Source organism: Rhinoderma darwinii, chromosome 2, assembly GCF_050947455.1.
Source record: "Rhinoderma darwinii isolate aRhiDar2 chromosome 2, aRhiDar2.hap1, whole genome shotgun sequence".
Classification (NCBI taxonomy): Eukaryota; Metazoa; Chordata; class Amphibia; order Anura; family Rhinodermatidae; genus Rhinoderma; species Rhinoderma darwinii.
In genome coordinates, this window is record NC_134688.1 from 327,644,336 (window position 1) to 327,664,591 (window position 20,256).

The 20,256-nt window shown below is 42.0% G+C and overlaps 1 protein-coding gene across 1 annotated transcript in view; it reads left to right on the forward strand.

Annotated features, from left to right (window-relative positions):
* Positions 1-20,256, forward strand: part of SYPL2 (synaptophysin like 2) — a 148,965-nt gene that overhangs the window by 114,135 nt on the left and 14,574 nt on the right. Inside the window, exon 2 of the mRNA XM_075851161.1 lies at positions 15,475-15,543. Coding sequence (XP_075707276.1) covers positions 15,475-15,543 — 69 coding nt within the window. The remainder of the gene's footprint in view (positions 1-15,474; positions 15,544-20,256) is intronic.

Consider the following 20,256-nt stretch of genomic DNA (forward strand, 5'->3'; position numbering starts at 1 on the left):
TATATTTTGGGAGGGGGGGTGACCAAAAAAATAGCGATTCTGGCATTGTGTTTTTTAGTTGTTTATTTTTGCGGTGTTCACCGTGCAGGAATAATTATATTATAGTTTTATAGTTTGGGTCGTTACGAACGCGGTGATGCCAAATATCTGTACTCTTTTAACATTTACATTTTTTTCCTATAATAATAGACTTATTATAGTAAAAAAAGCATTTTTTGTTTTTGTAACTTATTACTTGTTATTACACTTTTATAAAAAGTTTTTATGACTTTTTTTTTTACTTTTTACTTGTTTTACTTGAAGACCTGCAGCACTGATAGCTGCTATAATACATTACATTACCTAGGTAGTGTAATGTATTATAAACTGTCAGTGTGACGCTGAGAGTCACACGGACAGGAAGTCTATGAGGACATGCCTCCTCATAGGCTGCCATGCATGGCAGACCCGGAGGCTGTTGTATGGACTCCGGTTTTGCCATGCAACCGACTACAGCACCCGCAATCGGTCCCCCGGAAAGTTTTTTGCAGCAACAAACTTTCCAGTTTGTTATAGTAACAAACTTTCCAGTTTGTTGCTACAACAAACTTTCCCTGCAATCATGTGATCGGGACCTGAACCAATCATGTCTCCGGGACTAGAGGCAGGGGTTAACTGCGCGATCTGGGTGTCAGCGCTACTCTGAGACACCCGAATCGCGCTTTAAACACCCACCGTAAATTCACGTCGGCGCTGCACAGAGCCCAGCAGGCGCCGACCTGAATTTACTTTGGGAGGTCGGGAAGCGGCTAAGTCACCATGTCAGGTTAGAAGAAGTCTTGTGGTGCCAAAACAGTGGAAACCCCCCAAAAGTTACTCCATTTTGCAAACTATGCTCCTCAAGGAATTTATTGAGGGGTATGGTGAGCATTTAGACCCCATAGGTTTTTTTGATACATTTTGTGGAATTAGGCTGTCAAATTGAAAATCACATATTTTTTAGATAAAAGGTACACATTTTTAATTTTTACAAGAATTAAAGTAGAAAAAGCCCCCCAACATTTGAAAAGCAATTTCTCCCGATTACGGCAATACCCCATATGTGGTAATAAACTGCTGGTTGGACAAACAGCAGAGTTTAGAAAGGAGCACTATTTGGCATGTAGATTTTGCTGGATTGGTTTCTGGGCGCCATGTCGCATTTGCAGAGCTTCTAAGGTACCAGTACAGGGGAAAATCCTTAAAAGTGACCCCATTTTGGAAACTAGACCCCTTGAGGAGTTCATTGCAGTTTTCATGGGGTGCATGCAGGGTAATGAACATACAGACAAGCAGTAGAAGACTGAATTCAATGAAATGCTCAGCCCTTAGTCAGTCTTCTACTGCTTGTCTGTATGTTCATTACCCTGCACATAAACCAATCACGTTCTCCGAATATTCACAGCGCAACCAATCTGAAAGTTTACAGTGCTTGGGAATAAGTGACTGGGGCAGAAGAGGATGGAGGCGCAGCCTTATATAGTGGATCGAGCGGGTTCCCCAGCAGCATTTAAAAAAAACAGGATCCTGACCTGTCCACAGAGTTTAAGGCAGCACAGAGTATTTCAGGAGCCGCGTTCTGCTCCCGTAGGTAAACGGGGTAGCAGCACTGCGAAGACCGCACGGAGAATTCACCGGCGGTCAGGATAGAACGTAGCAGCTAGATGAGGGGAACACACCCATCTGCTAAGTGAGACACAGCAGGGCGCGCTTCCAACACAACCGTGCTGTTAGCTATACAGCTTACGGCTGTCAGCCGTGCGGTAGGATGTTGTGCGGGGTGGTGACTTGCCAATCATGTGAAGGTGTTATTGAGGACAGGAGTGGAGGAGAGGTAACAGACTGAGAGCTACGTAATGGTAAGAGCAGAGTTCACAGCAGCACAGAATATTTCAGGAGAGGAGCGTGCAGATGTTGAGGAGTGTATGATGCTGACGGGTCACTGATTGGTCAGCATCATACACATAAATACGCCCAGTTAAAAACACAATACACGCCCAGTTGGACATAACGAAAAAAAAACGCCCAGTTGTCCATTTCAAAGCTCATTTGCATATATACAGTGGAGGAAATAAGTATTTGATCCCTTGCTGATTTTGTAAGTTTGCCCACTGTCAAAGACATGAACAGTCTAGAATTTTTAGGCTAGGTTAATTTTACCAGTGAGAGATAGATTATATAAAAAAAAAAAAAGAAAATCACATTGTCAAAATTATATATATTTATTTGCATTGTGCACAGAGAAATAAGTATTTGATCCCCTACCAACCATTAAGAGTTCAGCCTCCTCCAGACCAGTTACACGCTCCAAATCAACTTGGTGCCTGCATTAAAGACAGCTGTCTTAAATGGTCACCTGTATAAAAGACTCCTGTCCACAGACTCAATTAATCAGTCTGACTCTAACCTCTACAACATGAGCAAGACCAAAGAGCTTTCTAAGGATGTCAGGGACAAGATCATAGACCTGCACAAGGCTGGAATGGGCTACAAAACCATAAGTAAGACGCTGGGTGAGAAGGAGACAACTGTTGGTGCAATAGTAAGAAAATGGAAGACATTCAAAATGACTGTCAATCGACATCGATCTGGGGCTCCATGCAAAATCTCACCTCGTGGGGTATCCTTGATCCTGAGGAAGGTGAGAGCTCAGTCGAAAACTACACGGGGGGAACTTGTTAATGATCTCAAGGCAGCTGGGACCACAGTCACCAAGAAAACCATTGGTAACACATTACACCGTAATGGATTAAAATCCTGCAGTGCCCGCAAGGTCCCCTGCTCAAGAAGTCACATGTACAGGCCCGTCTGAAGTTTGCAAATGAACATCTGTATGATTCTGAGAGTGATTGGGAGAAGGTGCTGTGGTCAGATGAGACTAAAATTGAGCTCTTTGGCATTAACTCAACTCGCCGTGTTTGGAGGAAGAGAAATGCTGTATATGACCCAAAGAACACCGTCCCCACTGTCAAGCATGGAGGTGGAAACATTATGTTTTGGGGTTGTTTCTCTGCTAAGGGCACAGGACTATTTCACCGCATCAATGGGAGAATGGATGGAGCCATGTACCGTCAAATCCTGAGTGACAACCTCCTTCCCTCCACCAGGACATTAAAAATGGCTCGTGGCTGGGTCTTCCAGCACGACAATGACCCAAAACATACAGCCAAGGCAACAAAGGAGTGGCTCAAAAAGAAGCACATTAAGGTTATGGAGTGGCCTAGCCAGTCTCCAGACCTTCATCCCATCGAAAACTTATAAAGGGAGCTGAAGATCCGAGTTGCCAAGCGACAGCCTCGAAATCTTAATGATTTACAGATGATCTGCAAAGAGGAGTGGGCCAAAATTCCATCTAACATGTGTGCAAACCGCATCATCAACTACAAAAAAAGTCTGACCGCTGTCCTTGCCAACAAGGGTTTTGCCACCAAGTATTAAGTCTTGTTTGCCAAAGGGATCAAATACTTATTTCTCTGTGCAAAATGCAAATAAATATATATAATTTTGACAATGTGATTTTCAGTTTTTTTTTAAATATAATCTATCTCTCACTGGTAAAATTAACCTAGCCTAAAAATTCTAGACTGTTCATGTCTTTGACAGTGGGCAAACTTACAAAATCAGCAAGGGATCAAATACTTATTTCCTCCACTGTATAAAATAGCTCATAACTTGGCCAAAAATGAACATTTAAAAAAAATTAAAAAAAACGTTGCTGTTATCTACATTGCAGCGCCGATCACATGCAATAGGAGATAGGGGTTTGAGAATCTGGTGACAGAACCTCTTTAAGAGGCGTGGTGACGAAAAAACAGCAAATCTACTATTGTTTTTTATTCCATTTTATTACAGCGTTCACCGTGCGCTATAAATGACATTCACTTTATTCTGAGTGGCGATACGATTACGGCGATACTACACCGCATTCCAAATTATTATGCAAATGTTATTTTTCGCTGATTTTCCTAAATAGTCGATGCAAATGACAGTAGTATAATCTTCAAGCCATCAACCGTTGGAGAATAATGCAAATTTTATTGAACAAATCTCCTAATGATAACAGATTTTTTTTAGAAGTAAAAAACTCAAAATGCACTGTTTCACATTATTATGCACAACAGAGATCAAAACATTTTAAAGGTTGTAAAGAGAACTAAAATGGTAATTTGTTGAATTTGCAGCATCAGGAGGTCATATTTACAGAAATCAAAAGCTCTTTCAATAAAAAAAACTTAACAGGCCAAGTTACATGTTAACATAGGACTCCTTCTTTGATATCACCTTCACAATTCTTGCATCCATTGAATTTGTGAGTATTTGGACAGTTTCTGCTTGAATATCTTTGCAGGATGTCAGAATAGCCTCCCAGAGCTTCTGTTTTGATGTGAACTGCCTCCCACCCTCATAGATATTTTGCTTGAGGATGCTCCAAAGGTTCTCAATAGGGTTGAGGTCAGGGGAACATGGGGGCCACACCATGAGTTTCTCTCCTTTTATGCCCATAGCAGCCAATGACACAGAGGTATTCTTTGCAGCATGAGATGGTGCATTGTCATGCATGAAGATAATTTTGCTACGGAAGGCACGGTTCTTCTTTTTGTACCACGGAAGAAAGTGGTCAGTCATAAACTCTACGTACTTTGCAGAGGTCATTTTCACACCGTCAGGGACCCTAAAGGGGCTTACCAGCTCTCACCCCATGATTCCAGCCCAAAACATGTCTCCGCCACCTCCTTGCTGACGTCACAGCCTTGTTGGGACATGGTGGCCATTCACCAACCATCCACTACTCCATCCATCTGGACCATCGAGGGTTGCACGGCACTCATCAGTAAACAACACAGTTTGAAAATTAGTCTTCATGTATTTCTGAGCCCACTGCAACCATTTCTGCTTGTGAGCATTGTTTAGGGGTGGCCGAATAATAGCTTTATGCACACTTGCAAACCTCTGGAGGATCCTACACCTTGAGGTTCGAGGGACTCCAGAGGCACCAGCGGCTTCAAATACCTGTTTGCAGCTTTGCAATGGCATTTTAGCAGCTGCTCTCCTAATCCTATTAATTTTTCTGGCAGAAACCTTCCTCATTATGCCTTTATCTGAACGAACCCGTCTGTGCTCTGAATCAGCCACAAATCTTTTCACAGTACGATGATCACGCTTACGTTTTCTTGAAATATCCAATGTTTTCATACCTTGTCCAACGTATTGCACTATTTCACGCTTTTCGGCAGCAGAGAGATCCTGTGGCCTGCTTAATAATGTGGAACGTCCTTCTTAAGTAGTTTTCCTTTGATTGTGCGCACCTGGCAAACTAATTATCACAGGTGTATGAGATTGATTACAATGATCCAAAGAGCCCTAAGACACAATACCATCCATGAGTTTAATTGAAAAACGAATAATTAAATGTTTGATACTTAAATCCAATGTGCATAATAATTTGGAACACGGTATATATGTTTATAGTATTTTTCTGTCTTATGGCGTTTGCACAATAAAATACTTATTTTTTTTTTAAAATCATTTGCTTTTTCTGTTGCCATATTCTAAGAGCCATTACTTTTTGATTTTTCCATCAAGAAAGCTGTGTGAGGACTTATTTTTTGCGTAATGAACTATAGTTTCGATCAGTACCATTTTGGGGTACATGCGACTTTTTGATCTCTTTTTATTCCATTTTTTGGTAGGTGAAGTGACCAAAATATGTGATTCTGGTATGGTTCATTATTATTTTATTTTATGGCGTTCACCGTGCAAGATAATTAACAAAATACTTTTGGAGATCAGGTTGTTACGGACGCGGCGTTACCAATTATGTATTGTTTATTTATATCTTTAATAATAAAGGAAAAGGGGTGATTTTTACTTTTATTACTTTATAACTTTAAAACATTTATTTTTATACAACTTTTTTTCTTTTTTTTTTGTCCCACTAGGGGACTTGAGGGCAGGAGGCCCTGATTGCAATTCTAATACACTGCACTACATGCGTAGTGCAGTGTATTAGAGCTGTCAGCTACTCACTGACAGCAAGCATAGTGGGTCCTGACTTTGTCAGGACCTACTAGGCTTCCATAGATGGCATAGCCAGAGACCATTGTTAGGCCTCCAGTTGCCATAGCAACCATTGGCGCGTGCGATCATGTCGCGTGTCGTCAATGGTGCTTTAACCCCTAAGAATCCGTGATCGCTATTTAACCCGGCTTCAAAGGGGTTAATCGATGTGGACAATGCGATGGGTCCCTGGGGAAGGAGCTGCGGCAACTGCTGTATGAGACAGCAGTTGTGACAGCTCATAAAAATGCTGGAAGGGGGGGGCAGAGGGGCGGTTGTTCCCATGACCTACTATTAGGTCACGAAGCGCGAACGTTATACTTAGCGTGACCTAATAGTAGGTCCGGGAGCGGGAAGGGGAGTTCACCTGGTAGAGCTGTGAGATATGGGGATATAAATAAACTCCCAGTTATTTTACTGTAGAGGAGGACCAACAAAAGGGGAAATGTTGAAAGGTAGATGTCTGGAGCCTCTGACTTCTCTGTGGGAGTCAAGAATTCTGATAAGAACAAAGGTTTATTCTAAGGTGCTGGGCAGTAGACTCTGATAGCTAGGAAAGCTATGTGTTTTGCTAGAGGCTGGATTCCCACAGTTTATTTTGCACTGTGTTGTACAACTGCTTTGCTGTGTATGAAGATAAACAAGCTAGTTGCTGCCAGTTTTAAACCTAATCCACTTGTGTTGGAGTGGAAATTTTCGAGTTTGCCAACCATCTTACCCCGGAGATGGTGATCCAATGAGCTAACTTGCCCTCCAAGTTGTCACTTTTGATTGCTTTGGGCACAAAAATTACATATCAATTTTGCTGTGGTGGAATTTAAACGGCCGGAAGCCCGACTTGAAAGACTTGAAGAGACACTGTTTATATTGATTGTGAAAGACCGTGTTTCTGCTGCTTAAAAGTTTTGCAATAGAGGAACTCCTTAAATAAATGTTCAGATGAATGCAGAGCTGCAGGAAGCAACTGCCAAATAGAAGGCGGATACCCAATAATTCCTGCATAGCTTACAGCAGAGCAGGTGGCCATAAGGATACAAGTGGAAATGCTCCTGGAAAGACCTTCTTTGATACAAAGCGGATGCTCTACAACACAAGGTGCATTGATGTGGGATACTCCTGAGGTCTTGAAAAAGGTTTGCAAGAAAGTAGAGCTTGGATGTGTGAGATACAAACTGTGAGTACCGTTGCTAAGGCAACCCATGGGAGCCAGGCTGGGGATGTTTGAGAGTGGACTCTTGTATGGTCGGATGTCCTGCTGCCAAGAGGTCATGTGTTCCTAGAAAGGATTCAGGTGTTAAAAAGCCAAGCTTGCTGAAGCACAAAGATGTGGTCACTAGGGGCAACCAACCTCAACAGCAGGCGGCTGTTGCTCAGCGGAACAATCGCTCTTGGAGGTGCCAACATGTGGAGAGATGTTCACCTGACTGTCCTTTGGTCAGGAGGCCAGAGAAAACATGCAATCTGTTGGTGGGTGGACTCCCATTACTGGTCAGTCTGGTTTATTCTGAGGTGCAGGGTAGTAGTACTTTCACCCTGATAGCTAGTGAAGCTATGAGTTTAGTCAGTGGAGTGTTGTCGTAGTGTAAGGTCACTGTGGGACGGGTAGGAATTAAGATTATTTAAAGAGTAGTAAGATCAGAAAGTCTCTGCGATCTGAGTGGACAAAGTTTTTAGCCAGCGGGGTAGGCAATCTGAGGGCTGAACTAATGGGTTTGTTGAATTCGGAGTGCCCTGGCCGGTGCCTTATTGGCTATATTTCCAAATTCATGGAAATTATTGTGACACTTCACCAAAGATGCTTTGGCCAATGAAAGGATTAGAGATATTAATTTTTCTCTAAGGTGACATAATTTTCCCTTTACTGCAACAGCCAAGGAGTATTTATGTACCCTCTCAGAAACTGGTTTTGTAGTAAACTGGCATCAAAGCACCAAGAACGAGGTTAGGGAAATGAAAGATCCAGAGTTATAACAATAATAATAAGGCCATTGTCCCAGAAAGTAACTAAATAGAGGCAAAGCGCAGGAGAGAGATGGGACAGGAACAGGTAGTCTAAACGAGAATATACTGTACATCATGTGGATGAGAGAAGAACGTTTAGTCCCAAACAAGAGGATGAGAAGTACGCCATGTATGAAGAAATTTAAATTCCTGTAAGGAACATTAGCTTTACATAGAACGGTATAGGGGACATGGGAGGCACCACTGGAAGTGTCAAGCAAAGGGTCTAAGGCCATTCTATGGTCCCCAAGAAAGACCACCACACCCTCCAAAAAGTCCTCAACGTCTCTAAGCATTCGTTCCAAAAATACTGATTGTTCTGAGTTTAGAAAGTGCAGAGAGCTCCCGCCATTTTAACTTTCTCTCAAACATAACGACCTGCCCAATCCAAGCCACAATCCAGGTACTCCCAGTGAGCAGTATGAGAGATCAAGATCGAGACCCTTTTGGTCTCGAAGTCCAAAGAGAAACAAAGATAGACGACGGGAAAGCTTTTGTTAGAAAGCTTAAAGAGGCTCTGTCACCAGATTTTGCAACCCCTATCTGCTATTGCAGCAGATAGGCGCTGCAATGTAGATTACAGTAACGTTTTTATTTTTAAAAAACGAGAATTTTTGGCCAAGTTATGGCCATTTTTGTATTTATGCAAATGAGGCTTGCAAAAGTACAACTGGGCATGTTGAAAAGTAAAAGTACAACTGGGCGTGTATTATGTGCGTACATCGGGGCGTGTTTACTACTTTTACTAGCTGGGCGTTCTGATGAGAAGTATCATCCACTTCTCTTCAGAACGCCCAGCTTCTGGCAGTGCAGATCTGTGACGTCACTCACAGGTCCTGCATCGTGTCGGCCACATCGGCACCAGAGGCTACAGTTGATTCTGCAGCAGCATCAGCGTTTGCAGGTAAGTAGCTACATCGATTTACCTGCAAACGCCGATGCTGCTGCAGAATCATCTGTAGCCTCTGGTGCCGATGTGTCCTCGCTCGTCTGACACGATGCAGGACCTGGGGAAGTGACGTCACAGCGTGATCTCTCGAGAACACGGCTGTGTCTGCACTGCCAGAAGCTGGGCGTTCTGAAGAGAAGTGGATGATACTTCTCATCAGAACGCCCAGCTAGTAAAAGTAGTAAACACGCCCCGATGTACGCACATAATACACGCCGAGTTGTACTTTTACTTTTCAACACGCCCAGTTGTACTTTTGCAAGCCTCATTTGCATAAATACAAAAATGGTCATAACTTGGCCAAAAATGCTCGTTTTTAAAAAATAAAAACGTTACTGTAATCTACATTGCAGCGCCGATCTGCTGCAATAGCAGATAGGGGTTGCAAAATCTGGTGACAGAGCCTCTTTAAGTAAAATGCATTTGCAAAGTGTTCAGACACATTTTGTGATGCCCTGAGCTAACATAAAAAAACAGTTTTTTTCTCATCATTCTGCACTCAATGCCCCATAATGACAAAGTTAAAACAGAATGTTAGTAATCTTTGCTAATTTATTGAAAAGGAAAAACTAAAATATTGCATAGACATAAATATTCAGACCCTTTACTAAGTGATTCAGACCCTTTGACAGCGATAACAGCCTCCAGTCTTCTTGGGTATAATGCTTCACAGTTTGCACACCTGGATTTGGGGATTATCTGCCATTCTTCTCTGCAGATCGTCTCAAGCTTAGTCAGGTTGGATGGGGACCGTCGGTGGCAGACATTTTCAGGTCTCTCCAGAGATGTTCGATTTGGTTCAAGTCAGGGCTCTGGCTGGGCCACTCAAGGACATTCACAGAGTTGTCCCTAAGCCACTCCTGTGTTGTCTTGGCTGTGTGCTTACGGTCATTGTCTTTTTGAAATGTGAACCTTCGGTCCAGTGCACTCTGGATCAGGTTTTCATTGATAATATCTCTGTGCTTTGCTCCATTCATCTTTCCCTCAACAATGACCAGTCACCCTGCCCCAGCCTAAAAAAAACACCACACGGCATGATGCTGCCACCACCATGCTTCACTGTAGGGATGGTATTGGGCAGGTGATGAGCCGTGCTCAATGCTTAGAATTGAGGCCAAAAACTTAAATCTTGGTTTAATCAGACCACAGAATCTTGTTTCTCACAGTCTGAGAGTCCTTTAGGTGCTTTTTTTCAAACTCCAGACGGGCTTTCATGTGTCTTTTACTGAGGAGAGGCTTATTTCTGGCCACTCTGCCATAAAGGCCAGATTGGTGGAGTGCTGTAGTGATGGTTGACCTTCTGGAAGTTTCTCCCACCTGCACACAAGATCTTTGTAGCCCTGCCAGAGTGACCATTGGGTTCTTGGTCACCTCTCTTACCAACGCCCTTCTCCACCGATTACTTAGTTTGGTGGGGCTGCCAGCTCTAGGAAGAATCCTGGTTGTTCCAAACTTCTTCCATTTAAGAATTATGGAGGCTCTGTGCTCTGAGGAACTTTCAATGCAGCAGATTTTTTTTTTATACCCTTCTTTAGATCCGTGCCTCCACAGATTTTTGCTCTGATATGCATTGTCAGCTGTGAGACCTTATATAGACAGGGGTGTGCCTTTCCAAATCATGTCCAATCAAATTAATTTACCACAGGTGGACTCCAATCAAGGTGTAGAAACATTTCAAAGACGATCTAGAGAAATGGGAGGCCCCCAGAGCTAAATTTCAGGTATCGTAGCAAAGGGTCTGAATACTTATGTCCATGCCAAATTTGAGTCTTTCATTTTTAATAAAGGCAACAGAGGTTAGTTTTTCCCACAGGTGGTGCAGAAAGGAGGATAATTTTTGGGTGAGATTACATAAGTTTCTGAACATTCAGCAACACAGTGGTGATTGCCTCTATGAGTGCACTGAGGAGAAGGGGGAAAGGAGAGGAAAAATTAGAAAAAAACAAAGGGGGTAGGTGATTAAAAGAGGAACAGTAGGAGAAGAGAGAAATTAGGGTAGTACCCTAAAGGGAGTAGGGGAAAAGTGTAACACCTATAACAGGAGATACCCTGCTAACAAACTAGTCGGCAGGGAAGGATCCTGTAACAATAGTGGAAGACGAGGAAGAACAGAACGGGGAGCTCCCGACTGGGACAAGTGGCGAGGATAATTTTCAAGATCTTACAAAATGGGTCTAAAAATATCTTAAGCCAGATATAGTGGGTATTAGAGGCAACAGGAAGGAGCATGAGGGAAGAAAGTCTAGATGAGTCTGTAATAATGGGGGCAGAGTTGGATAGAACGATTCTTCTTACTTTTATTTGGGCAGAAGTGGCAGATAACATGGAGCAGCAGTGTGATAAAAAAAACACGTGGTATTACTCTAGAACTAGCAAAAATGTCCAACTTTTTTTTTTTTTTTTTTTTACTATATATGTCCTGTTATCATACACCAGAGTACTTCACTCCGATTTGATCATTTTCAACTCCCTTGTGACTCCTCGTTGTTTCACACCCCGGGGGTCCTTTCTTTATAAATCCTTTTTGGGATTTTTCTTCGATTCTCTGTCTACACAGTAATACAGTACTCACTGTTCATGGAGGGCAAATCATCCCAATGGGCCAATAGGAGAGGGTATATGGCAACTTTGTCTAAAGTCTAATCTATTGGGCATGAGTACAGACACGTATAGCCTCCCTGGAATGAAGTCAGAGGGAATGGTATTGGGACAGGTTACGGCAATAGCAAAAAGGGTACTCACGCCATTAAGTGGGAGATGGATAGATAGACTCATGCGGTTGGTGGTACCTCCGGTGCCCCCACCAATGCAGCAGAAACTATCATTAAGGGAGCAGGTGGAGCAGCAGGCAATTGCTCGGGGTGGTGATTCTCCTGTCTGTTGCGGCTCAAAGGACGGGGTGAAGGTTCTGGGTCAGTCCAGTCAAAAACAGGGACCGCAATAGAACCTAGGAAATGAAAGGCATCCTGCAGGTTTTCAGGGGAGCGGACCACAAATTAACGAATCTTATTTCTGGCATAATGCCAGAAATACAACACATGACTGCTGAGCTCTCTTATTGGCAACAGCAGTCACATGCTGCCTGCATGTAAACAATCACCCGGAGTGCCCGCAGAGCAAAAGTGCCAGATTGCTGTGGATATGTGACTACTGCTTGTTTTGTTAATTCATGTCATTTACAACAGTTATTAGGAAAAAAAAATTAGGAACCCAGATAACTCATCTAATTAGATCAGAGCCATAAATTCTACCCATCTATATATATATATATATATATATATATATATATATATATATATATATATTTATATATATATATAAAATATTTATTACCACTGTAAATGCCAAACAATTTCTTCAAAATACGTCAAAAATTGATTGATTCCTCAGCAACACTTGGTATTCCTCAGAGATTTAGTGGTAGATGATTACCCCTCTTCTCTCATGCTGCTCCTTAGTATTTTTACTGGTTGAACCTCCCTCAGTTGAGTTTTACTTAATATCTTGAAGTTGGTCCCTTTCTAAGACTACATTCGAGGGTCTAGTTGTGGCTGATAGATCCCCTACTTGCATTTTAAATAAGCAGCAAATATTGCTTATGCAATGTGCTCAGCTGTTTTTTCATCAAACTTCATATGGGTTTTTGCAGTGCATGATTCAAGATTTATCCATATTCCAATAGTGTGGGTTAAGGCACAGTGTAAAACGTAATTTTTGAGTCTGTAGCAAGGGGTGGACCCGGCCCAGTTACAAGTTGGATACTGTCGGAATACAGCTGGTAGTTGACAGAAGTAAAGCAGTCATCCACAGGGTTCCTGTAAATAAAGGGTTCCTATAGTAAAGCATATTATTGTGGGATTCAGTTCAGCTGGAAAGTTTATACAATACCAGACAGAGCACAATAAAGTAAACTTATACTAAATAAGGGAACTGGCTAGTCTGAGAATACTCAGGGTTTACCAAGGGTTTGTGTGGGACTTAATGACACCAAGATCAGGCTGTAAACGACAGCACAGCGTGATCTCCATGTGCTGTGTGAGTAAGTCACACACAAACGTTACCGAAGTGTTGGGATTGTGAATAGACATCGCGTCCTGGCAGGAAGCGATGTCTATTCACTCTTAAGACACTTCAGTAAAGTTAATGTGTGGGTAAGTGACAGCACATCGTGATCTTGCAAGATTACTATGTGTTGAGAACATGAATGGAGAGAAGTGTATGACGCTGATTGGTCAGCGTCATACACTTCTCTCCACAATGCCCACTTGGTCAAAAGCTAAAAATTGCCCAGTTGGGGATTAAGAAAGTAATTAGCATAAATCTAAAATAGGTCATAACTTGGTCAAAATTGATCGTTTTTATAAATAAAATCCACTGATGTTATCTACATTACAGTGCCAATCACATAATGTTTTGAGATAGAGCACTTATACTGTGGTGACAGAGCCTCTTTAAGTTGGTTCTATCTAACACGTGAATATTGTAGAACATATTAGTGGTTCGGTGGCACAACTTATGTAGTTTGCGCATCATATATGCATTTCTTTCATAGTGAGGCGGATTAGGAGAACAGGTACTATGCAATATTTTAACAGGGAAGCATAGTACTCTCCACTTGACTTGAACTGAGAGGTTGCTATATATATATATATATATATATATATATATATATATATATATATATATATATATCTATATCTATATATATATATTTATTTATTGTCTCTTCATTAAAATCAGTGCCAGGACCCTTCTTCTTTCTGGACATCAGTGTAGGTCCCAGCTCCTGTATACATCAAAATGATTATATTTGACAAAAAAAAAAAAAGGAACATACCTCATTAGATAAATCAAAGTAAGAAAAAAATTATAATTTTTTTGCATCTAGAAGTATATTGTGAGGAGCTTCTCTGGAATGCTCTAAAACATGAGTAAAATACTTACTTACTTTCCTACAGATTGCCACCACTAGTAAGCTGCCAGAGCACCTTCAGCAATTCCACAGTGCATGGCTATCTTGCAGGTACAAAAATTATTTATTGATGCCTAATTATGTTTTTGTATTCTTCTCATAATTCTTCCATGCCCAAAGGCCACTTTCTGCATTTGCTCCAGATGAAATAGTTATCAGTTATTCTACAACTGTGTTGTTTCAGCCACTTGTTCCTGAAGTTTATAGCATATTTTTAATTAAGCAATGGAATACCTGCTCTGCTGTGGGCACTAATGGTCCCATGGACTCTTAATAGCGAAGTTGGAGCAATGCAAACAGCAACATGCTACAACAGTTGCTGCCAGGTTTATTGCTAGGAAGCGCCAAAGACATTCCCATGATGCCTTCCAAACTCAGTAGTTAATAATCTCTTATGAATAATTACAATGGGAAACGCCGTCTTTCACCTTAGATTTCTTTCAATCTAACTCAATGTTGTTAGTTCACCCTGGCACATTTGTTCTCCTGATTGTATTGTATATCAACTGATTGTTCTTCTTTATTCTGTGAGAGATCACCAACTTTTTTTTATTGTAAAGTTAGCTATTGTTTATTCATTTACAAAAATAACATTACTTCTAAAACATTAAGATCACGCAGCCTGACAGTAAACCCAGTTCCAAGTAAAGAAGCCATGTGTGTCACCTCCCACCGGCTGGACTGATGTCTGCTTATGTCCTGTTTTGGGATGGGTGTGCATAGGGATCATGTGTCCTTTGCATTCACATTGCTCCACTCTAAACTAGGATTTTTTTTTGTCAGTGCACAGGGAGAAAGAGGGAGCGAGTAGTTGAGTGTTGGAGAGAGGGTAGGGAGGGGGCAGAAGGATAGATAGGCAAGGGCACTGAGCCAGGGAAAGAACAGGGGCAAAGGATTAGTTTATTAGTATTAGCTGCATAACATTTTCTGGGTAAAATAAGTTAGAAGTATACATATAGTCAAATATAAAAAGAGTTTACACTCAATCAGATATTTATTATATGTAAAAATACGTGGAAATATTAGATCTCTGTATGCCACCATTGTCACAGATAAATTACAGCAGACGAAAGTGGAAGAAGTGAAAATGCAAAAACAGGATTTATAGAAGTGCAAAAACCAATGTACATCTGACTCAGGAAGACTAGCTAGACAAGATTGCAAATTTAGATAGCAGGGGGGGTTAAAGTTAAATCATTCTACAGCAAAGTACCAAGCTGTAAACAGTCTAAAGGATCGGCCACACAACCATTATCTACAAACCGGAAGCACTTTTATTTGGATACTTGGATTTCCTTTATCTGCTGTGGAAAAAAGTGAACATGTCTACAGCAGTGTCATCCTCAACAATGGACAGAGAAGGGGGCCACACGGGCTTTGCCTTCAAGGTAGCGCAAGAGAGTGGATAATATGAATGGTGTAGTCTTTATTCAATGTGAATGATCTAGATAATGACATCTCACCCCTGATTCACTAGAATCCGCTGACAGGTCTGCGCTGGAAGCGATTGGAAGAGCCACTCGGATTTATTAAATTGCTGGAATGGGTAAGAAAAGCTTATGTGATTATTTTGTCTGCTCGTATATACATCCTTGAATGATTTTTCAAAGATGTACATGTAGAAGTTTACTTTTATTCAGATACTTTAATTCAGTTTAGAATTGGTTTCTAACCTGTTCTGATAGTTTGATGCACACATTACTGGTGGAAAGTAGTGTTATATTTACTGTATATTATGAGTTCTTCACATATATTGAAATACTATATATTAATGTAAAGACACAGTTGAAAACCTACCATAGTTCCTGATAATAACTACTACATTGAAATATTTCAGACCTTTCCTTTCTAAGCTAGGGTTATACTATGAGACATCTGTTATTCCCAAGGTCTGAGATGTTTTTTCATGCGTCCACTAAGGCTATTCTGATTACATTTGTCTCAGCTGTTTCTGTACTCACAATGACATCTACTTTGCCTGAATACACAGATATTTCTATCACTATAAAGGAATGTTTAAGGATTGTAAAACACTTGGAATTGGATCCTTTAGCATGGGTATGACCAGGTGCCAACCACTCACTATGATTATTCTTTTTTACTACTTTTACACAATATTATATATTTCTACTCCCAGCCCCCAACTTGGATGGCTCTGTATGCCACTCACAAATAGCTGCTCTCACATTTCACTGCAGTTCAGGAATCTCTCCCAGTCCGTAACCTTTCTACCATCTCCATACCCCACATGCTTGGGATCACTCAGCACTCAACTTGTGCCAAAGAGTGTTCATATTTCAATGATATATTTTGTGTCATACACTTATATTTCACATCTAATGACTATGATAATGAAATAATGTTATTTCGTAGATAATGATCTCAATAGCTGAATCAAATACGTATACTGAATGACTATGTAACACATTTTTAAGTTTGTCTCTTTGATGTTAGCATGAGATGGTGGACTACTTTGTGCCCTTTTGTGTTTTTGTAACTCAATTTAATATATAAGACCCCCAAACATGGAAATTGGACCTGAATTGGTAGAGAACACAACTCTAGACTGTTGGTGCTTGAGTTACAGGGGTAAAAGGGTGTTCCTGGTTTTAGCACATTTTTACTGTTTATTACAAAAATACTATACTAATGAATTTATGGTGTGCTTTGCATGTTTGCTTGCCACAAATGTCAGGGTCATCACATATCTTATGCATCTAATGAGTTCACTAGCGGCCCCACTGTATAAGCACACTAGTCCAACAGGGAAGTATGAAGAGAAGCTATTGCAGGAGATCATCTCTACAACTACAACATATGTGCAGCAGTGGGATTTACATGAGTTTTCATGGGTGTCTATGTAATAGGCAGGTGATAATAAAGATATCATTCATTTTATTTTGTCCTTTGCCATGTATGAATGGAAATGATTGGTTATATACAGTATGTATGCAATATATTTGTAATTCTTAGTGGTTGAGTTTTTTTCTTTAGATTACCCAAATAGCAGTGGCAAATTCTCGGTGAATAGAATTGTGGAGGATATCAATCTATAAGACTATATATGATGCATACAGGGGCATACCTAAAGGCTCATGGGCCCTGGTGCAAGAATTCAGCTTGGCCCCCCCCACTACCCTTCCCCAACACCACTAGCCACCTTGCCAAACAGCCCCCATGGATGCCCCCACAGTATAATGCCCCCATAGCTGCCTCCACAGTATAATGCCCCCACACAGTATAATGCTCCCCGTAGATGCTCCCCCACACAGTATAATGCCCCCCTAGCTGCCTCCACAGTATAATGCACCCCATAGCTGCCCCCACACAGTATAATGCTCCCCATAGCTGCCCCCACAGAGTATAATGCCCCCCATAGCTGCCCCACACACTATATTGCCCCCATAATGCTTTCCGTCCAGTATAATGCCCCCATAGTTGCCCCCACACAGCATAGTGCTCCCCATAGCTGCCCTCACACAGTATAATGCCCCCATAGCTGCCCCCACATAGTATAATGCCCCCTCATAGCTGCCCCCACACAATATAATCCCCAATATCAGCTCCCTATACAGTATAATGCCCCCCATATCAGCCCCCCCATACAGTATAATGCCCCCCATATGAGCTCCTCATACAGTATAATCCCCCCATATCAGCCCCCCATACAGTATAATACCCCCATATCAGCTCCCCAAACAGTATAATGCCCCGACCCCGAAATCTCGGCCCGCCATACAGTATAATGCCTTCATATGTGCATAACAGAAAAATAATAAAATTACTTACCTATCCCGGTTCGCAAGCCAGGTGGAGGATCCTTCTCCTCTTTTGATCTGTGTTACGGGTGGCTTGGCGCAGACTGACGTGATGACTTCACTACATAGTGCCTGTCTGCGCTGAGCCGTTCATGGCTCAGGGCACAGTGAATGCTGGAGCAAGGAGCCGTCAGGTTCTTGCTCCAGCTTTGAATGGAAAAGGGACCTCGGTTAGTAACTCGCGACCCCCCAGAGGTCTTCACACGACCCCCCATGGGGTCGCGACCCACAATTTGTAATGTATTGTATTGTGCAGTTTGCCCGTAACCAGGAAGTGCCGGCGTCACGGCACAGAGAATGTATTTAATCATTAGTGCGCTGTCTGATAACGGAGGCCCTATGGGCCCCCAAGGCTTAGGGGCCCAGTTGCAATCGTGATTGCTGAGACCCCTTTAGCTACACCACTGGATGCATAGATTAGAGAATATTCCGAGCATTATGATAGTGTTCCCCAGAAACTGGTCAGGAGTTCCCCAGAAGACAGCAGCATTAAGAGATGGCAAACTGATTTCCAGCTGCTCAAAGATGCATTGGCATGAGGGCAGGCTAAGAAGTAAGAAATCTGGGCCAAAATATAGTATAGGGCAAGAATTGAAGAATGCTTCACATGCCCCTAAACCAAGTTTCTTTACGTCAGGAATGTGAGTAGGGGTTCTCTGGGAGAGTTTATATATTTTTCAAAGGTTGTTCCATGCTCATAACATAGGAAATAAGTGCAAGATTATAATCATGAGTCGAGATGGGTATTCAAGTAATGGTTCTGTGAAATGTTTATATATTGTTAGGTGGATAAAAAAGAGCAAAGGTTTTTGAATGATGGTAGTTGGAATGTAAATGAATAGTAGTCACAGTCATCCATGACAATAAGAAAATTTGTGGGTCTGACTTGCCACGTGTATGTGTTCCATGTATGTATACATCATTTGTATCATCACACCCACAATGTATTTGTACAGAAAATTCAGCATTTCATACAAGGGAGCTATAGCTGGTAATATTTATATGGTTTTTTTCCTGGATTAGTGGCATTTGCTAATGACATACTACTCTGAGTTCAAAGAATGAAATGAGTAACGTACTAGAGATGCAAGTGAGAAATCCTGGGTTACTCATCTTTTTCAAATCAGTTTTGTGGTACATTTAGATCAGGGGTGGGGAAATTTTTTTCTGCCAAGGGACATTTGAATATTTATAACCTCATTCGCGGGTCATACAAAATTATCAACTTAAAAATGAGCCTGCTATAATTTGGTCAAACAGTTAATTATCTCACCCCTAATGTCATGGCTGGAACTGCTTCTCTTTGGTGAGGTGTGTGATGTTAGCTGGTATTGATGATGCTGCTACTGCTTCGGTCAGTCTGGAGCGCAGTCGACTCTTTGCAATGGTAAGTTTTAAAAAGAACTGCTCGCAGTAGAAAGTTGTTCCGACTTACTTAAATGGGTTTTCCCATCAGGGACATTAATGACATATCTACAGGATATGTCATAAATGTCAGATAGATTTGGGTCCCACCTCTGTGACCCACACCTATCTGTAGAACGGGGCCTCCTAAACTGTGTCTCTGTGTTCCAACTGATTTCCGACCATAAAGAAGAAAACAGCGTAGCTCGCTGATTTGCGTTGTTTCTGTAACTCCCATTGTAGTGAATTGCAGTTACGGAAGCACGTAGCATGCGATCTGTGCTGTTTCCGTAACTACTATTCAGTTCTATGGGACATAAGGAAACATCGAGCTACACTGTTTTCTCCTTCATGGTCGGAAGTCACAAGCTTCAGCCACAACACAAAGAGGTAGAACGGGGTTTAGGGGGCCTCGTTCTAGAGAAAGGTGCAGGTCCCAGAGGGTCTATCCTGTGGATATATCATAAATGCCCTTGATGAAAAAAAAACCCCTTTAAATCACCTGACCTCACTTCGAGTGAATAGGGTGGGCGGAGCCAAGGAGGGAATGTCGGGGCGTGCTGTGATGGGAGTGGACTAGTCCAGTCACGTGACCTCATGTCGCTGATTTGAGGTCAGTTGACTGGACTGTGCCAGCCAGGGAGTGGACCAGTCCAGTCACCTAACCTGAGTTACCTGAACTCACGTCACTGACTCAGGTTAGGTGACCGGACTGGTCCACTCTTGTGCCGGCGTGCACCGACCTCACTCAGATTGCCACCGCCGCCATACTTGGCTTCGTCTGCCCTTCTCATGCTCCTAAATGCGAGTGAGTAGGGCGGACAGAGACAAGTAGCGAATGATGCTGCGGCAGCGCAATCTAAGTGAAGTCGGGCCAGACCAAATGGTCTCGCGGGCCCGACGTTCCTCACACCTGATTTAGATTATCGGAACCCATTGGTAATGTACCAACATACTGTAGCTGTTTTCAGGTCCGCCATCAGAAATTTATGGGCTCCCCCCAAAATTACCGGTAAATTTGGTATGATGCAATGGAA